At 38.6% G+C, this 18,725-nt stretch overlaps 1 protein-coding gene across 2 annotated transcripts in view; it reads left to right on the top strand.

The window, feature by feature from the left end:
- The window catches only part of STK32B (serine/threonine kinase 32B), a 156,678-nt gene that overhangs the window by 25,734 nt on the left and 112,219 nt on the right, over window positions 1-18,725 (top strand). The window contains exons 2-3 of one of the 2 annotated variants that reach the window (XM_062493372.1): window positions 2,366-2,421; window positions 10,993-11,144. In XM_062493372.1, coding sequence (XP_062349356.1) covers window positions 2,366-2,421; window positions 10,993-11,144 — 208 coding nt within the window. Of the gene's footprint in view, window positions 1-2,365; window positions 2,422-10,992; window positions 11,145-18,725 lie in introns of those variants that run through there. The other variant, XM_062493373.1, reaches the window with a different exon arrangement.

Here is an 18,725-nt window from a genome sequence, read left to right as displayed (position 1 = left end):
ATTTTCATAGCTACAGATAAATGCTTAATTTTGGTTTTACAAAAACAAAATCATTCTTCAAATGGATGTATTTCAAAATGGTTTTACTCAAATTGAGATAGTTAAAGACTGTATCAACAATTTCTCACTTGTTTTGGCACTTGGACTCAGCTGAATGACTGCAAGGTAAAGAACAAATTCAAAATAAGCTTTTTTTGAGAAACGTGCTTGTTAAAATATTTAGCAAAATAAGCAGGAAACATGGGAAAGTTTGAAAACAGAGAAGTGACACAGAAAACACCAGGATGCTGTGCTGAATTTTTTTGATTATTTTTTCCTATCAAATAAAATAATGAGATTAAAATATTATTTAGGATCTTTTCAACACTGTGTTGAATTCCTAGCTAAATTAAGGGTCATCTTAGGCAGCCCAGTCATGCATTTGGGGGGGATGACTGGTGGGAACAGGATTTAAGTGGGTATAAGTTTATGTGGAAGGGAGTTTTCTAAACTGACTATCCTGTTGACCAGTACTGGCAAGCAAGAACTACAGGAGAGCTTTTTGCCACTTGTAAAATCTCTCAGGAGAGACCCCAGCTGCAGGTCACTGATAGACAACCCCGCTCCTCAAACATCTGGGCAACCCTAACCCTTACAAGATTTAGCTCAAAATTTCTTTCCAGATTTTCACTTTCCAAGCAGGTTATAAATCCTTTGCAAGGTTATGCAATTTTATTTCAGTATCCAAATTCTAAAGCTGTTTATTCACCATCTTTGCTTCTGTAGAGCAGAGTCTGCTGCTCTCAGCTCTGTCAGCTCTGGGCTTGATTTGTCTCCAGCAATTGCCAGGAAGGTGGTTGCTATGCTGCACTAATGAAAGGAACAACCATGTTTCCTTGAAGGCAGTCTAAGCAAGTATAAACAAACAAATGCTTGGTGGTGTTACTAGTGTAAATGAGATATTATTGCAACAGATAAAGTAGGATATTATTGGAGGCTTGATAGCTATCAACCTTTCAACTTTCTATGAAAAGCTTAGCTTGAGATGGGCAACTTTTTTGGCAAATATTTAAAGTATTATGAGTTTATAAAATTTTCCTTCATCTTGATGTGAGTCACATTTTTGTTGTATTTGTTCTTGTTATCACATTTTTGGGTGGACGTGGCACAGGTTGCCCAGAGAAGCTGCAGGTGGCCCGTCCCTGGAAGCGCTCAAGGCCGGGTTGGAAGGGTCTTTGAGAAACTGTCCAGGGAAAAGTGTCCCTGCCCATGGCAGGGGGGTTGGAACAAGGTAATCTTTAAGGTCCCTTCCAACCCAAACCGTTCTATGGTTCTATGATTTTTCCAGTGACAATCTGTCTCCACAATTTTGCTAGTTACTGTTACATCAATGACAGGCACAGATGAAGGTCCGTGGCCAAAGCCAGGAACAAAAGAAAGTTTTAATTTAAAAAAATCCTGTTATATTGCACTGAACTTTGTCATCTCTGGTTCACTGAATTTAGCTCTAAGTGTGATTCCTTTCTGAGAAATGACTGCAAAAACTATGTCACACATTGTTGTGTTTGTACTTCAGCGACTTTGCATCAATTTTGTTCAGGATCTTGGAATTTTTTTAAACCACAAGATATACCTATGAAGATTTGGAGGTCATGCTGTGTTTAAATTCATGTAACACCAATAAAAATCACATTTCTGAGAAATGAAATCTCACTCACCCTCCCAGCAAAGCACTTCAGTGTCTAGAGCAGACTGTGCTGTCAGATTTTCCTGAAGTGCAAGTAAATCCATTCTACTGCCGACCTAAAATGCAATCTCTTGAAATAAACTTAAAATAAAATTATTAAATAGTCTTACAATATTAGCATTATGTATTACATTAAGGTGAAAAGCTTTGGAAAGGCTGATCATACTACCTCATAATGGGACAAGCATCCATTCATTGAACAAAATACAGGAATTATCCTGAAGAGTGACTACTGTAAAAATACTGACCATATGTTATTGTCTATCTGTAGGAAGAGGGTGTTATTTACTTGAATTATTCAGTGTCCTTTTAACAGATCTCAAGTTTTCTGGAAAATGCTGAGCACTTTTTGCTAATGGCTGCATAATGCTAACTTTTTTCTTGTTACTTGGTTAGGACAGAGATATATTTCTTTTTGGAGATACTGGGCACTGAAGGCATTGGTCCAAGATGAATTGATGAAGAAAATGGTTGCAGCATATTTTAAAGCAGACTTCTTCTTTGGTGTCTTAAGAAAAAATATTGAATACCACATGCTAGAGACATTAGTGGGACACGATGTAATTTCTTATCTGATTTCTGATTCTGACTTGGTACACTACAAATTATTTTCCTTTTCTTCTCTCCTTTATTTTGCAGTTAACTTTGACCACTTTCAAATATTGCGGGCTATCGGGAAAGGGAGTTTTGGAAAGGTAAGAGTCAACTTATTTTTAGCAGTCAAATGTCTAATAGGGAATAATACCTTTGTGGTTTTCTTACTTGATTATGGTAAAAGAGCATGGGTTTTGTAGTCTTTGTCTTCTTAAGGATATCTGACCACCAGTATGAACTGTCTAGTCATTAAATTATTTATAATATGATCTATTAACTAAAATTCATTGAGCAAAAATTATAATAATAATAATTAATTATCCCAAATGGAGATCAGCCGAATTTAAAAATCTGTCCTGGAAACAAAAATCAACAAATTCTTTAGACAGTCCACCAAAGTGATCTTGTTCTTGAATCTCTGAGCTTATTTATGTCTTTAAAATAATTGAAAAATTTTAAAGACACTTTACATAGAATAAATCCTCTTGGGACTGTGTAAACTGGCATATAATATAATTATGATCATTGAGTAAATGTTTGTTCAATTCAAAAGGATTTTTCTGGAACAGAGAAGATTAATGGTTTGTTTACACTTGGGTAGACAACCTTTCTTTCCTATAATAGTGATCATAACAAGGTTATAAATTTATAATACAAAGCCACGTAGCCACATTTAATATAAATACAAAGACAGAAAATCAGAGAAAATAATATTTGAGAAATACTGGAAACCATTTCCCATGGGAATACATCTGAAGGTGAAATATAACTGATACTTGATCAGGTGGCTGATAAACCAACAGCTGTCTAGATCCTGATTTTAATGATTCCTGAGTATATGCCTGCTTATTGCTGCTGAGGCACTTCTGTAGCCATGCATTAAGAACACACAAAGGATTTTGCTGGTTCTTGGCCACCATGCAGAACAATGATTTAATTTTAGAGAGGCCAGAAATACTTCTTGCAGAACAGCATGGTCCTTCATGGCATGGTCCTTATTCAATTCAGTAGTTTTCAGCAGAAAACATCTTTGAGGTCAATAGGAATATATGCTGCATGAGCAAAAAGGTACCTAAAATCCCCATAAAGTCAGGGCAGCAGAGATCTGTGATTGTTTATTATCACAATATGACAGAGGTGGAATACCATGTCGATCTGAATGAAGGTCCAAGAGTGTAAGTTATGTACAGGAAAAAAAAGTTAAAAACATATCCAAATCATGCTGACCCTCACAAAGGAATTGCTACTTAAATCAGAGTTCAGCATTTTTGGTTTCAAATCGTCTACTTCTGAATTCACTTGGCAAATTTTTAATATACAAATAAAACTTCATCAGAATTTCTAATCTGCCCTCTTCCAATGTACTTGGAATCACTAGTAACTGGAATATGCTAAGCATTACTAGCTTAAAGATCTTCCACAAATAAGCAAACAAGCAAGCAAGCAAACAAGCAAGCAGACAAACAAACAATTTATTGTTATTTACAAACATCAAAGCATAAGCAAAGAGCTACTTGGCAAAGCAAGGTCACTGAAGCCAGAAAGGCTTCTTTTAGAGCAGTGCCCTGCACCTTGCTTGGGTACCACTGGTCCCTGTCCTGGTCTGTTCCATGTCAGTGTGCACAGACAATACCCCAGGTCTGTGGAAGTGTCATTGTGCACAGACAATACCCCAGGTCTGTTCCAGTGTCACTATGCACAGACAATACCCCAGGTCTGTGGAAGTGTCATTGTGCACAGACAATACCCCAGGTCTGTTCCAGTGTCACTATGCACAGACAATACCCCAGGTCTGTGGAAGTGTCACTGTGCACAGACAATACCCCAGGTCTGTGGCAGTGTCACTGTGCACGGACAATACCCCAGGTCTGTGCCATTGTCACTGTGCACAGACAATACCCCAGGTCTGTGGCAGTGTCACTGTGCACAGACAATACCCCAGGTCTGTGCCATTGTCATTGTGCACAGACAATACCCCGGGTCTGTGGCAGTGTCACTGTGCACAGACAATACCCCAGGTCTGTGCCATTGTCACTGTGCACAGACAATACCCCAGGTCTGTGGCAGTGTCACTGTGCACAGACAATACCCCAGGTCTGTGGAAGTGTCAGTGTGCACAGACAATACCCCAGGTCTGTGCCATTGTCACTGTGCACAGACAATACCCCAGGTCTGTGGCAGTGTCAGTGTGCACAGACAATACCCCAGGTCTGTGCCATTGTCACTGTGCACAGACAATACCCCGGGTCTGTGGCAGTGTCACTGTGCACAGACAGTGCCCCAGGTCTGTGGCAGTGTCATTGTGCACAGACAATACCCCAGGTCTGTGCCATTGTCACTGTGCACAGACAATACCCCGGGTCTGTTCCAGTGTCAGTGTGCACAGACAATACCCCGGGTCTGTTCCAGTGTCAGTGTGCACAGACAATACCCCGGGTCTGTGGCAGTGTCAGTGTGCACAGACAATACCCCAGGTAGGTATGCATGTGCCCAGGAGTGTGGGCAGCTGCCCCGTGAGTGGCACACACTATGCCACAGCTTGCCAGCCACCTGGCTTGAACAAATGATCTGCCAACTTACACAGAAGCTGTGGCTGTGTTGGTCCTACACAGGCTCCGACCTCACCTCCTTTATCTGTCCTGTAACATGGTGCAACATGAACTCTCAAAGGACACTTTTGAAGTGAGACTGTTTGTTTCCAGAAAAAAAACATCATGGTTTTGGTTTCTCTTCTCTTCCTACCCTCCTCAAAACTGCTGTGGTGTATCTTTTTCTGAAAAATATGCAAGAGTGTCTATGAGACGGCATCTGATTTAAGGTGTCCCTAAGAAGAATTGGGCTGTGGCTGAAAGCAGGTGGTCACTTCTCAGATAAGACAAGCACTTGAGATGCAAAATATTTGATACCGAGTGGCCTAGGAATTCCTGTGACAACAAATGTTGGGACTGTGAATCGAGAATGCCAAAGGCAAAGGCAGGGAGCTGAATTCTGAAGCCAGCTGGGGGCACAGATCAGAGCTGCTGAAGCAGCCAGCCCCAGTGGAGGAGCTGAGGTGCTGAGCATCACCTCGAGCTCTGTGCACAAGAGCGAGCTGAGCAGCACAGAGGCTCTGCTGGACCAGATACCTCCTGCAGCAATTTCCTGCAGAGGCCTACGGTTACTGTAGCAACCAGAGTAATTTAAGAAATATTGAGAGAGAGAGAGAGACGGCGATATTGTACCAAGAGCAATAAAATAAAAAAAAAATAGAGCATGTCTTAAAACATCCTATGGCTCTCAGAAAACAGAAAAGGCCACAGAGGAGCCATAAAGGGAGCAGGCAGTTTAAGGAAAGCGTGATACTGAACATGGTGTTATACGCTGCAAGATGCTGGAGCACAACAGACCCCGAGCAGTAAACACCCCTCAATAGAGATTAACAGTCTTGCAGCCTTTTTTGACATTTTCTGCTGCCAGGTACTTCCAGAAGGACAATAATAGGAAAAAGTTGCCAACAACGAGGCTTCTAAATGAACAATAAAGGCAAGACTGACTCACAGAGACAGACGTTTGAAATGGTGACTGATTTACCATGTTGTGCTTTTGGCTATGTTATAATAGGTCATTTTTAAATGGGCTTCTTTCTTTCCCTTGCCCATGGAAGGAAAAACAAGGTGATTTGTCAGAAGTCTGTACTTATTTGGGACAAAGAAACCTGTTACACCAAGGACTTTCATATTGCAATTGACAACTGCAAAATAAGGCTTTAAGTTTAGAGGAAATTAATACTTTAAACATGCTCTCTGATGATTGTACAACTCCATTTTCACCAACACAGATTCCCCAAAGCAGGTTCACAAGAACCACACTCATATAAACCTGTAAGAAAATTAGATATTTCTAGAAATATCATAGAAATATTCACCTGAATGCCATGGAGAACAGTGGATCAAAATCAACCAACAAGCCTTCATAAAGTACATAGGCTTGTTTTATTTTCCTGTATGATGTGAAAGGATGAGAGGTCTTTTGTGAGGGAAGAGAAATAGAGACAGAGACATGTAATACATTAGAAGTGCTGTCTCCTGCTTAATCTGGCTATTATTTTCATATTGTTATATGTAGAACTATCACTCTTCTCAAACAAAATATTGCAAAAAATTATATATTTGAAGATCATCCAGTAAGTACAAAACCAACGAGGATTGAAATACAAGAATTGTCATTGTCTTTTACTGCAACAATAACCACATAATTGCAGGGTTACTGCTGCAAAATAATTTGTATTCAGGTACAGAGATATTATAGTACCAATTTTCTCTGACTTCCCTGTTCATGGGAGTAGTTCTATTAAACAATATGACCTCCTTAAATTAAATTCAAATTATAATTTCAATATACAAATTCTCTCCTGTTTGTCTAAGATGCTGAGACACAAGGCTTAGTTCTGATTAATTTGGTTGTATGAAATAGTGACTTCCTGTGATGAAGTAATTGAAATTACAGTGGTGTAAACCAGATGGGAGCCCAGAATCATGTCTGCATTGATTAAGGGTACTTTAGCAAATAGTATGCAAAATATTTCAGAAAAAAAAATATGCTTCTATCCTAAAAGCAACATAGCACACAACTGCAGAATATTAATACTGTTTGACAGTATAACAACCTGGTTTTTAGCTTGAGTTAATATGAAAGGATACAAAGCAGATGCTTCAGCTGCTCCAGATGTGCTTTGCTCAGGGGAATCTGGGAATGAATCTCCCTGTTTAAAGGAAATCCCCTGGCAGCCTAAAGACAAACTTATGATATCCATTCTCCAGCCTCTTTGTATAAATCTTTCAGCTCTGCTTGCAGGCTAAGACTATGAGAACTCATTTTTCAGAGCACATGGGTACGACAGACAAGGGAGCAGTATTTCAGGCAGATGCTCAACAGCAGGTTCATCAGTTCCCATCTGGAGTGTATCTGATTTCTGTCTTGTAGTCTGCTGTGTTGGGGTGAGTGCTTCTTCCCGTGCAGTGGCAGAGCCCCTTTGCTGGGCTGGGAGTCCTCACGGCAGCTCCTGCTGCCCCATCCCATCCGCTGATGTGAGATGCAAAATATCACACAAAAGCATGGCTGAGTGTGCACCCCAGCTTCCAGCTCTCCACCTAACAGTGGCCCTGTGCAGAGGTTTCTCTGGCTGTGGGTTTACATCTCTCCTCTTTTATCACCTGTTGTGAAACCACATCTTGTGGCAGTCTGAGAGGTCAAAGTACTCCTGTGCTAAATTCAAGCCAAAATTGAGACTAAGTGCCCCTTGTTCTTTCAGACCATGCACATAGCAGCTATCAGTCTCTTCTAGTAGGAAACAGAAGAAATCTGTGTTTTGCAGCAAGTCTGATGTTTCATCCATCACCATCTTTTGCTCTGGGAAGAACTTCATTGAAACTACCCATGGCTGCTCAGCCAACATAGCATTATGCAGCTTCCTTCAGCAAGCTTCTATGTTTTTTGCATGTGAAATCAGAGGAAATCCAAGAAAGTAGTTTAGAAGTGAGCCACAGTACATGTTGCTCTTGAAAAATGGAGCTTAGCCCTACAGCTGTAATCTATTGGCTTCCTTCTCCAGGGAAGGGAAGCTTTTTCTAAGCTTTTTTTAAGGAAGGAAGCATTTTCTAAGGGAAAGTGTCCCCAAGTCACTCTCTGGTCAAATTTCTTCTAACCTGATAGGTTTTAAGGCAGCGCACTGTTAGCTTCTACAAGAAATTACAAAAGACACCACCCTGTGATAACCCTATGATATATAAAAAAAACTCTTTAGAAAGGGAATATTTTCAGAAGAGTTTTTTTAAAATAACACTATAATAGCACCATTCCAGGGAAAATTGATGGGGTTCATAATGCCCACCTTTAAACATGTACAACACAGATGTCTATATCCAAACTGGTAATCTACAGTCTCTTTAGGGGACATCAAAGGGAAACCATTCCAGATACAGAGGTAGTCCCCTGTAACTCTTTAGATCCATACTTTATGTGGAGATGGCTGTCCCTCTCTGCTGACTATGAAGCTGGATAGTTGTTGAGTTCAGAACACATATTTGCTCTGAATCATCACACTGTCTGGCCTTTGGTAAATGATATTCACAGAAAAATGGAGAGTGTGACAGGCTTCCATACTGATACATGTAAATAAGCCAATTCTGCACAGACTTTCATCATAATGAGTCACCACAGAATTTTTTTGTTATTGAGGTGCCAGAGCATCTGTTTATCCCTATTTTAAAATTGTTCCTTTGGAAAACAAAAAACCCAAGTTAAACATTTCCCATTAAGACTGCACACGTGAGAAGAGCTCAAGGGCTTTTCCTTTCTTGCTTGCTTTAATGGAAAGTTTTAATCCATTGATGTCCTCAATGCTCAGGAGAAGAGCTGACAGCCAGCTGGTAGAAGTGCCAGGGAGGATTTTCACTATGATCCAGTGCTGTCATAGCAATGTCAGGCATTTTTCACAATAACATCAACATGAATGCAGGTCAAGTTTCATGATTTTTAGTAGCAAGTAGCTTCATTATATTCATTAAAATCCTATTGATTTTGTAACCATGTTAAAGGATTTGCGTAGGTACATATTGCTAGAAAATGTTTACTACAATTCTGCTTTGAAGCTGTGTGTTGGGAAAGCTTCTACCAACAACAGAAGGTCTGTTTCAGCTGTGCTGAACACCCTTGTTTTTACTGCCAGGTGAGAGAACTGAGTGTCTTCTGGAGTCCCAGCAGTGTTTCAAAACTGGTTTGTTTACATTAGATACTTTGGTGCTGCATATGATCTTGGTTTGCCACATTGGACAAACCTGTGATTCTCAGCTGAGTAAAACCCCATTCTCTCAGCAGTCTCTCTAGTCAACTCTTCAATAGGGAGACTTAATGTAATGGACTAGGAGACTTCTGCAAATACCTAACTCTTGGCCAAGTTGTACATAAAATCATGATGCAAAGTAATGTACATGACTGAATTTCTGGACTTAGTTTCTGAGCTAAAATCCCCAAATGTTGTACTTCATGATGTGACTCGCTAAATTGGAGTCTCCACCTATTCTAAGACAGGGTGTCAGGATTGCCCCTGAAAATTATGCTTACGTTTTTGAAGGACCTGTGGGAGCTTGAACAATTTATTTCCTTCCCTTTTTTTCCCCCTCAGTTTCAGCTCTATCCTACTTGCTACTTTTTCTCCCTCCAAAAGGCCAAACACAATTCCTCATTGCTCCACAGCCAAGGTTCTTTCCATGTAAATGTGAATCTTTAGTTATCTTAAGGGCATCAACAATACACAGATTTTTCATAACAGTCCACGGTGAAAAATGAAACAAAACTTCAGTACTCACCATTGTGCAACACTGGGCTCAAAACATTCATGGGCTCAAAACAAAATGTTACTATGCATGTTTTCCTTGACCCCAGAACATCTCCTGATATTAGGAAGGGTAATTAGAAACCCTACCTAATCATGCTTTATCATTAGAGGTTAAAAGTATCTATGAACTTCTCTATTTGGAGTAGATTCGTGCTCAATGACACATTTTACAAAAATAGAGTTTCAGAGAAATAAATGTGGTTTGGCTTCACTGGCCTTGTTCTCCCAGTTTCAGCTGTGGGAAGTTGCCTTGGTCAATCCTGATTGCTCCTAAATATAGGGTGCATAAATTCCTTGAACTCAGACACAAAGGATTTATCTTTGGTTATCACCATGTTGTAATCTGATCTCTTACCATGAATTTATGAGTGTACAGTACAATTTTTTTATGTATAATATGGGAGTGTGCATGTGTGCATGTGTGTGTCCTTACTTAAATATACAAATAAAAAAGTAATACCTACATCAGGTGGAACCAGAATACCTTTGAGCTTAGACACTACAGACCTGGGATACCTAAACCAGATGTTTCCAGTACATTCAGAACAATTGTGTATTTCTCTGTTGCCAAAAATCATACTTAACCTGACGCTTTGTAGTGCTTGTGACATTCTCCAGCCACATTCTCAAGGTGAAATACCATGACAGAAGACAACCCAGACTTCCCATGGGAGTTCTCTTGACTAAGATTTTCTTCATGCATTTACATTATTTGACTTTTATTTTACTGCCAGAGACTAAATCATTGTAATGGTCTCTTGTGAATTCAGAAATATTATGATGAATATCTGTATGAAAATACTTTTTCTTTTCAACAATAATTAAGGGAGCATAATTCTGATATTTAGATGAAATATTGGGCCTTGGGAACACAGGCAAGCTTTATGATGCAGTAATCAAGATGTGAGTATTGACTTGTGGGAAGGAGGACAATGGCTGCACATTTTCCTAGCCAGGAGGCAGTAATTTCTCTGACTAATTAAATAGCCAGTGATTTCAGCCATTGCAGCGTATTCCTCTCAGCTTTACCATGTAACTTTTGAAAGTAATGATATTTTTTCTGTGTCCCCATTTTCTTCTCACACAGGGTTGGGTTGCTTTTTTGTTAATTTTTAATTACAATCTATTGCAAAGAATCCTGCAGAGTTGTGAAGTGAACTTACTGAAGGTGTTACTCAGTTGTAGTATACAGATCTCAATTATTGAAATATCATTAAAGACTCTTTTTTTCCAAAGTCACAATTAAATTCACTTTCTCAAGGTGTCAAAATTTTTCTTTTACTTTGCTGCCAATTAGGTGTGCATTGTACAGAAGAGAGACACCAAGAAAATGTATGCCATGAAGTATATGAATAAACAGAAGTGCATTGAGAGAGATGAAGTTCGCAATGTTTTCCGGGAGCTGCAGATAATGCAAGGCCTGGAACATCCCTTCTTAGTCAATCTGTGGTAAGAAAATCTTTAAAATGCTTTCATGGATCTCTCATTTTCTCCTTGTTGCTGGATCAGTTCAGAGTATGGAAGGCTGGAAAGCTAAAGAAAAGATTTTTGGTGACCTCCTTTGTTAAAGGTATTAAGTTTTGCAGGGAGTTATATTTTTCATTAATATTTTTAAGATGTCTTTTTTAATTGGAATATTTAAATATCATATTAATCTGTTCATTTCTGGCTTAGTTTCTCTCCACATTGCTATAATAGTGTGTGGAAATCCTGTCCCATTTATTTTTGAAAACACCTGAACTAAACATCTCTCCTAAAGTTGTGGAATATCAAAACCAACCGTTATTTTTTTTTAATTTTCTTTTTTAGTTGATTCAGAGAAAATTCAAAACTCAGTTGTTTTTTAAAAATTACTGTCACAGGACAACAGACAAGTGCCCTTTTGTCACCTGGAATTTCCCTTATCTTCTCCATGCTAGCCTCTGAATCTTTTGGTCACACATGAGTGTGAGAAAATGCTGGGCAAGCAATGACTAGCTTCAGCTACACCACCAGCTTCAGATATTTGCTGGGCTTTTATGTAGTGTGATAGCACTTTCTGGTTTTTGTACTGGTAATAGTAATGGGATGCAGAGTTTTTCACCTTATCTAATGACCTGTACCACTCAAAAAATAAAAAGGTGGAGGGGACATACAATATGAAAATTATGCAGTTTGTGAATAGCTTGATTGGCTGCAGATGGTTACAATGCACATTGATCTTGTATTTTTGAGTTTTAGCTGTCTTACTTGAGGCCACTGCCTAACCTACAGTGTTCTGTCCATCCCTTAGCTCACTCTTGGTGCCAGGTAAGCACCTTTTACAAATTAAAAGCCAAATTGTGTTCTGTCTTGAGTGAACACAGCTTTAGTATAATTGCACTCTGTTATAATAGAAAGTATTTGAACCCCAAATTGATTCCAAATTAGGTCCAAAAGGACCTAATTATTTACATACATAAGTGTTCTTCACTTGATATGAATGATCTGAGCTAATCTAATACTCTATTGAAGGCTTGAAGAAAAATACATCCTTGTGACTGTAATACAAAACTTCCCAAGTATATTTTCCAAGGTACCAGCAAGCTGTAGTCTTGGGATTTCTTTACCAAATATATGGTATATCTGTTCTTAGAAACCTGTGGAGTTCTCTGTTTTGTATTTGTCTACCTTTCTTGAAATACCACTAACTTTTTTTCTTTATCAGGAGGTGTGGAAGTTTCCACTGTGTAACTAGACACTGTACAGAAACAGTCATAGGTTAATGTGATCTGAGAGATAAACATAACAATGCTGAAAGACTGAAGATCAAATATTTATTGTGAAACAGAAAGAATGCTAGATCCTCATTACTAAGTTAAAATCAGATGATAAATATTCTTTCTTGTTTTCTTTTTCCATGCCAAAGATTAAACTTGAAATAAGCACTACCTTAAAATGTATTAGGCATTATGATGTCTTTTATCCTTCCTACACTTCTTAGATACCATCACAGGATATCAAGATTTAAATATTACACTATATGTGTATATGAGAAATGCAGAAAATGAAAAAGAAATGTAGTAGTCTAGAGTTACAAAACATTTCAGGCACACAGGACACTATTCAAGATGCTTCTGTGCACTAACAATGTTTTATATTTGATATCTCTAGCAATTGTTATAGTTGACCAATCTGTCTTCAAGTGCTGATCTCTTCACTCTCCTGACTGGTGACAGAACTTGAGGAAATTCCATGAAGTTGTGTCAGGGAGGTTTAAGTTGGATATCAGGGAAAGGTTCTTCCCCCAGAGGGTGGCTGGGCACTGAACAGCTCCCAGGGAAGGGTCACAGCCCCAGCCTGACAGAGCCCCAGGAGTGTTTGGACAATGCTCTGGGGCACAGGGTGTGACTCTTGGGGGTGTCCTGGGCAGGGCCAGGAGTTCAACTCAGTGATCCTGATGGGTCCCTCCCAACCCAGGTGGAACTGTGGTTCTATGATTCTGTATGAGGATCTACTGACATTCAGGGACGCAGACTAACACAATTAGTATTGTAGAATTTTATCCAAAAACTAATATCATTGACCCTTACTGTTTTCACTTGAAGTGTTCACCTCAAACACTGCACATTCAAATGTCTGGTGAGTCAAAGCCCTGACCAGAATGAGCTACTGGACTGCTGGAGAACTTGTATTTCATCCTGGGATAGCAAAGGGAAATTTTGAGCCTGAGCCTTCCCAAAATTAGTCTAGTCTACCCCGAATAACTCTTTCCTTGTATCAGGCTTATATGTTTCTATAAAAAAATTAGCTTTGAAAAATCCTAAATTGATTCAAAATAACTTTGTAATATATTTCTGGAGTGTCTACACTTGCAGGCTGCAGTAGCATTTTCCAGACCTCTGACTTCTCTGTCTCAAATTTCAGCTGAATTTCAAGATATTATGCACATTATCTTCAAATAATGACTTTTTTTATTGAACTGCAACAAGGGCAAAGCACATAAATTGTAAATGATCCATGAATAATGGTCACATCTGTTCTGTTAACACTAAGCCATTTGAAGCTTTTAAACATTTTAATAATATTTCATTTATTTAATATTTGAAACTACATTTTTATTTCTACCATGGGGAAAGGGACTTTGCAAGTATGAATGGAATAGTCCTTAAATATGTTGTTCCCAGAAATAATTACTTAAAATAACATTTTCATTGATTGTTGCTGAACTAGCATTCTCTTTAATGTATTTCTACTTGCAGTTTAGATGCAATAATAATTGGCATCAAATACATTAACATTGTAATTATAACTTATTTAAGATAGTTAGCAGGAATCCATGAGTTTTCCTTCTATGAGTCAATTCCTGACACACTAATGGAAGGAAACAGCTGAATCTACATTTTTCCTATAGTAATTGAAGCTAGATTAGTTTCATTTTTCAGAGTTAGGTTTTGCTGTTTGTTTTATTAATTGCACTGTAAATGTACAAATGGACTGTAACAGGAGCTACCAACCCTGTATCGTTTCAGAAACGGGAATGTTAATCTAACATGGAACATTTGTGTCATGGTGTAAGGGGAATAAGACAATTACAGCATGTTTAAATGCCAAAGTTCTTTTGGCCTAGTCTGTCTTTCCAGGCTCTGTCACACTCTCTTAGGGCCATATCAGTTTTTAGAAATCCTGTCTAAAGTACGATTTTGGTGATTAAAATCCAGTAATTTAAATACTGTAATTTTTCCTAAAATAAAATTCTGTAAAAATAATGTCTTTTTTTTTGTTATTATTTTTTTTTTGTATTGGGATTAAATGAATGGAATCAATTTAATTGGGATGAATTGAAATGGAATCCTACATCTTTCAATTCAAAATGTCAAAACTAAACCAATATTGAAAAGTATATTTGAAGGAAATTCTGTCATGATACCTTTTTCATGAGTCTGTGGTACTGTCCCTGACCAGAACAACTGATTTTCAAAAGTTTATGATCTGGAGTTCTAAAACATTAAAATAGTAATAAATCTCCTAACAACTCCTTGAACAAAAGGGAATAATAACTAAGTATATTAATCTTTCTTTGAGAAATTACATCATCAAAACTAAAAGCTGGCAATTTAAGAAACAAACATAATTACTGGAAAGTCCTTTAGTTTTTCATGATAACTGAAGAAACTAATGAGATGTGTGTACACAAGCCATCATCAATTAAATTCTTGTGGAGAGAAAAAAGAAGAGGAATGAAGGTAAGCATTCTGTGGTGGGTGGTTCTGCTGGATCTATCAGGAACCACAGCTTACACAAGAACATAGAGCAGCCCGTATGAAACAAGGGTAGCATCTCAACTCTGAAAGATCTCAATTAAAAAGCTTTTTGAGGCTCATGCATCTTCTCTGAACTTTATTAAATTTAACTTCACAATCTCAACCTATAAATCACATTATTTGACGTATGAACTGTCTTTCATAACATCTGACACAGAAAGGAATCATTCTTCTGTAAATGCTCATAAGAGCTTGGAGGATAACGGTGTTTTTCAGGAAGGGTCTGGGGTTGATTTATAACCTTCATTTTAGAAATTAAATTGAATAAATACTTAAAGTCACTTTTGTCACCATCAGAGGCATTTCTGATAATAACGATTCCATCTTAAAATAAAATGCAGTCCTGTTTTTTATCAGACCTTTTTTTGTCATGGGTATTTCAAGCATAGATAACTGGGCTGTAGAAATGTCAGCTGCTAGCTTGGTCCCACCTTGAGACTGTTCCTCTCTAGTGTTCAGCATTTTATCCATGTTCATCCTTCCCCAGATATCTGAGTGTCCCATGGGCAACACGAGTGGTGTTCCTGAAAGTGTTCATGTTTTAAATACATTTCTTACAACATGAGTTTGGACTGGGACAAGAGCCAGGTTACTTGCCAGATACCAGTGGAGGTAGATTTGGCATTATGTGACTTGTCCTCGATCATGAAAAGATGTTTGAAGCATCCACTGGCTGCTCTGAAAACAACATGACAAAATACAGAATATTTTTTGCAAAAATAAAAACTACCATGTATCAAAGTGCTGACATGGAACTGAAAAAAAAAAAAAATTGGACCGTTTCTCAAGAGTTTTGAAACACTGAAGTTATCTTATTTTTAATAGCCTGGCTAAAAGTTTTTAACTTGCCAGAACATTTTCTAAAGCAGCAGAGGGAGAAGTCTAACCATTTACTTTTGTCAGCTTATAGGTCATTTTCCTAGTATAGACAAAACAGTATGTTTGATTTATTTAACAAGCCATGAAGAAGTGTTAGCTGCATTCTCAGAGTGGCTATATACTGTGATGTATTTTTCTTTTGACTCATCAGTCTATGGAAACTGCATGTATTCCATGACAGGCCCATAAAAGTACATTACTGTTGCCAGCTACAATAAGACTAAGTTTCAAATCCTGTGGAAACTGAAGAACACATATTGCAGCAAAAATGCTCATACATTTCTGAGTTCATCTAATACTCCAACATGTCATCAAAAGAAAGAGGAGATTAAAAAAAGAAGGGAAAAGGGGATTCTGGAAAAAAGAAATTATTTGTTCAGTCTCAGGTATTGGGTGGGTTGCTCAATGTACACACATATAAAGATACATAACTGGAAATTAGCACTTCCCTATGAAAGATGGTCTTTCTAAAATATTTTGGGAGCAATGTCACCTTGGACAATGCCCCCTAGCATAGCTTTGCTCCTCAGGTTGGTATCAAAATTTGCATAAATCTACAAACTGAGGGAAGCAGGAACACCTGACCAAGTGTTTTACTGCTGGGTGGAGATGAAAACAACCAATGAAGGAACACCAGTTAACACCAGAGTAAGGTGAGAGTATCAGAGTAGGGCAACAGAGCAGGTGGTTTAGGTCAGTCTCAGGTGAACTTGTTCAGTGGCTGTGCTCTTGTGGCTGCTTAGCTTACCTTCATATAGGAGACCTAATGAATAGAATGAAAAGATTTTATGGGGGATTCAAATTTGTTTTTCTGATGTGGTGGGACTGGTCTTCTGAGCTTCATGAGACACCACAATAAAGGCTGTGAGTAAAGCTCACGATCTAACAGAACAATTGCATTATGTTTTGGGAACAGTGGGGCTGTGCTGTTTCCTGCTAGGGCCCAGGCTGGGTGTTTGCAATTGGCCTGACAGCCCCGTGAGCAGTCAGAAATCCTGATGAAAAGGAAAGGTGAGCTGTACTGATGTCTGTCTTCATCATATGTGGTGGATTCCAAAAGTCGTGAAAAAAATCATGACGTGTGTTCAGTTTTCCTGGAGAGTAATGAAGGTGCTTACTGATCTTTGCTCTCTGGTTATACCCAGCTGCTCCAAGTCTGGTTTATGGGGACCAAGACTTTGGTGTCATCCTGGCTGGCTGTGTCTACACCAGTAACCTAATGCTAGGTATCCTTTCTGGGCTCTCAAATCCAATATTTCATAATGCAAAATATTTCCAGGTGCACTCCCAGCCTTGCTGTGGGCTGGGGCATGAGCACCATGCCAGAAGAGCCCCAGGTGCAGCCAGGCTGTTCCCAGCAGGTAGGCAACCTGCACACCCTGTCCCTGGGTTTGGGAGCTGACCAGGAACAGACTTTGCTGTGCTATTTGGTCTCAGTGCATTTGGACAACAGTCACTGGTGTGTTTATAGATGCAACCTGTGTTACTTTTGTGAATTTAGCTGAGGTCATGAATGCCAGGCCATGTAATCCTGATCCATTCCAGATACCTGAAAGTTTCTAAGTTTCTTTTCAGTCAAGAAGAGATTGTAAATCAAGGGAGAAAGATATATTTAGCATATTGTACAGATCTTAGATGGGTGAATTATTTTTGCTATACATGAAGCAGAGGGTGAATAGTTTTCTCAAATAGCTAGGTCAATTCATCACTGCATTAATGCAAATCTGAAATAGGTGAAGATATTGAAAAAGACTGAAAAAATTTTCTGTTCTCTAGAGACTTAGAAGAGATAATGATGGAGGAAAAAGGGCAGAGAAAGGTGATGAGATGGCAGGAAGGGTAAGATAATTGGAAGAAAAGAGTACAGAATAGATTTGACTTGAGTTGTAAATGTTCAGGATGTTATTTCTAGCTGTGGAAATTACATTGGACTCAACACTGCCAGCTGGTAACCTCTGGGTGTTTGTGCTAAATGAATGTTAGCTGTAACATCATCACCAATTGATGAATGCGTGATCCAACAGTTACTTATTTTTTGTGCTGATTTTAATAGCCTAAGAGAACGATTGACAGTATTGGGACACTGTCTGGATAAATTCTATTCTGGTGACTAATTGTTTCCTGTGAGAAATTGCTGCCACCTTGAAATATATATCTTTGGGCTCAACTTAATACATTTCTCCTAAAAGCAGGAATTGGCCTTTGGCATAGCTTAAGTTTTAATCTTTTTACTTTAGAAACTTCTGTACAAGATACTTCATCTCCTGTGTGCCTTTGCATCCTGAGACCCTTCTTAGGCATGTGCCTTCTGCATCATTCTTACTGAGACACACACTTTATTTGCTGACCCTAATAAACTTTTCTTACAGAAGTTTTCACTGCAAGAGGAATCTGACTCTAAATATTGACAAATATCCAACTGCTGGGAAAAATAATCCCTTCTGGTTTAAAAGTTTTCATTTCCAGCCGTGTTTCTCTTATGAATTTGCAATTTTTATTTTGCTCATCCTTCACAGAGGAGTAGCTGCTACCCAAAGCAGAGCCTCCTAAGCTTGGAGGGAGCCTTGGCCACGTCTCAGGTTTGTGGTGTCGACAGCTGCAGAAATCCTGTGCACACTTGCAGCAGGAATGAGTGCTATTCCTTTTGGGCAGATACAGAGCTCCAGTGCTATGGCAGGGGTGTCCTCAAGAGAGCACAAGAACAGGGTTTTGGTGTTCTCAACCTAATGTGATGTGAAGGAAAGAAGAAAAGAAAAGCACTTAGATATTGCTTCAGACTCCTCAATTGCCACTTTTGGCAAGCAGAGCTTATTTTCTTTTTCTTTATTTTTTCCATTCTCTGCTTTAAATATTATGAATGCCAAACACA

This window comes from Cinclus cinclus, chromosome 5 (assembly GCF_963662255.1).
Source record: "Cinclus cinclus chromosome 5, bCinCin1.1, whole genome shotgun sequence".
Classification (NCBI taxonomy): domain Eukaryota; kingdom Metazoa; phylum Chordata; class Aves; order Passeriformes; family Cinclidae; genus Cinclus; species Cinclus cinclus.
This window is presented reverse-complemented; position numbering and strand designations above follow the sequence as displayed.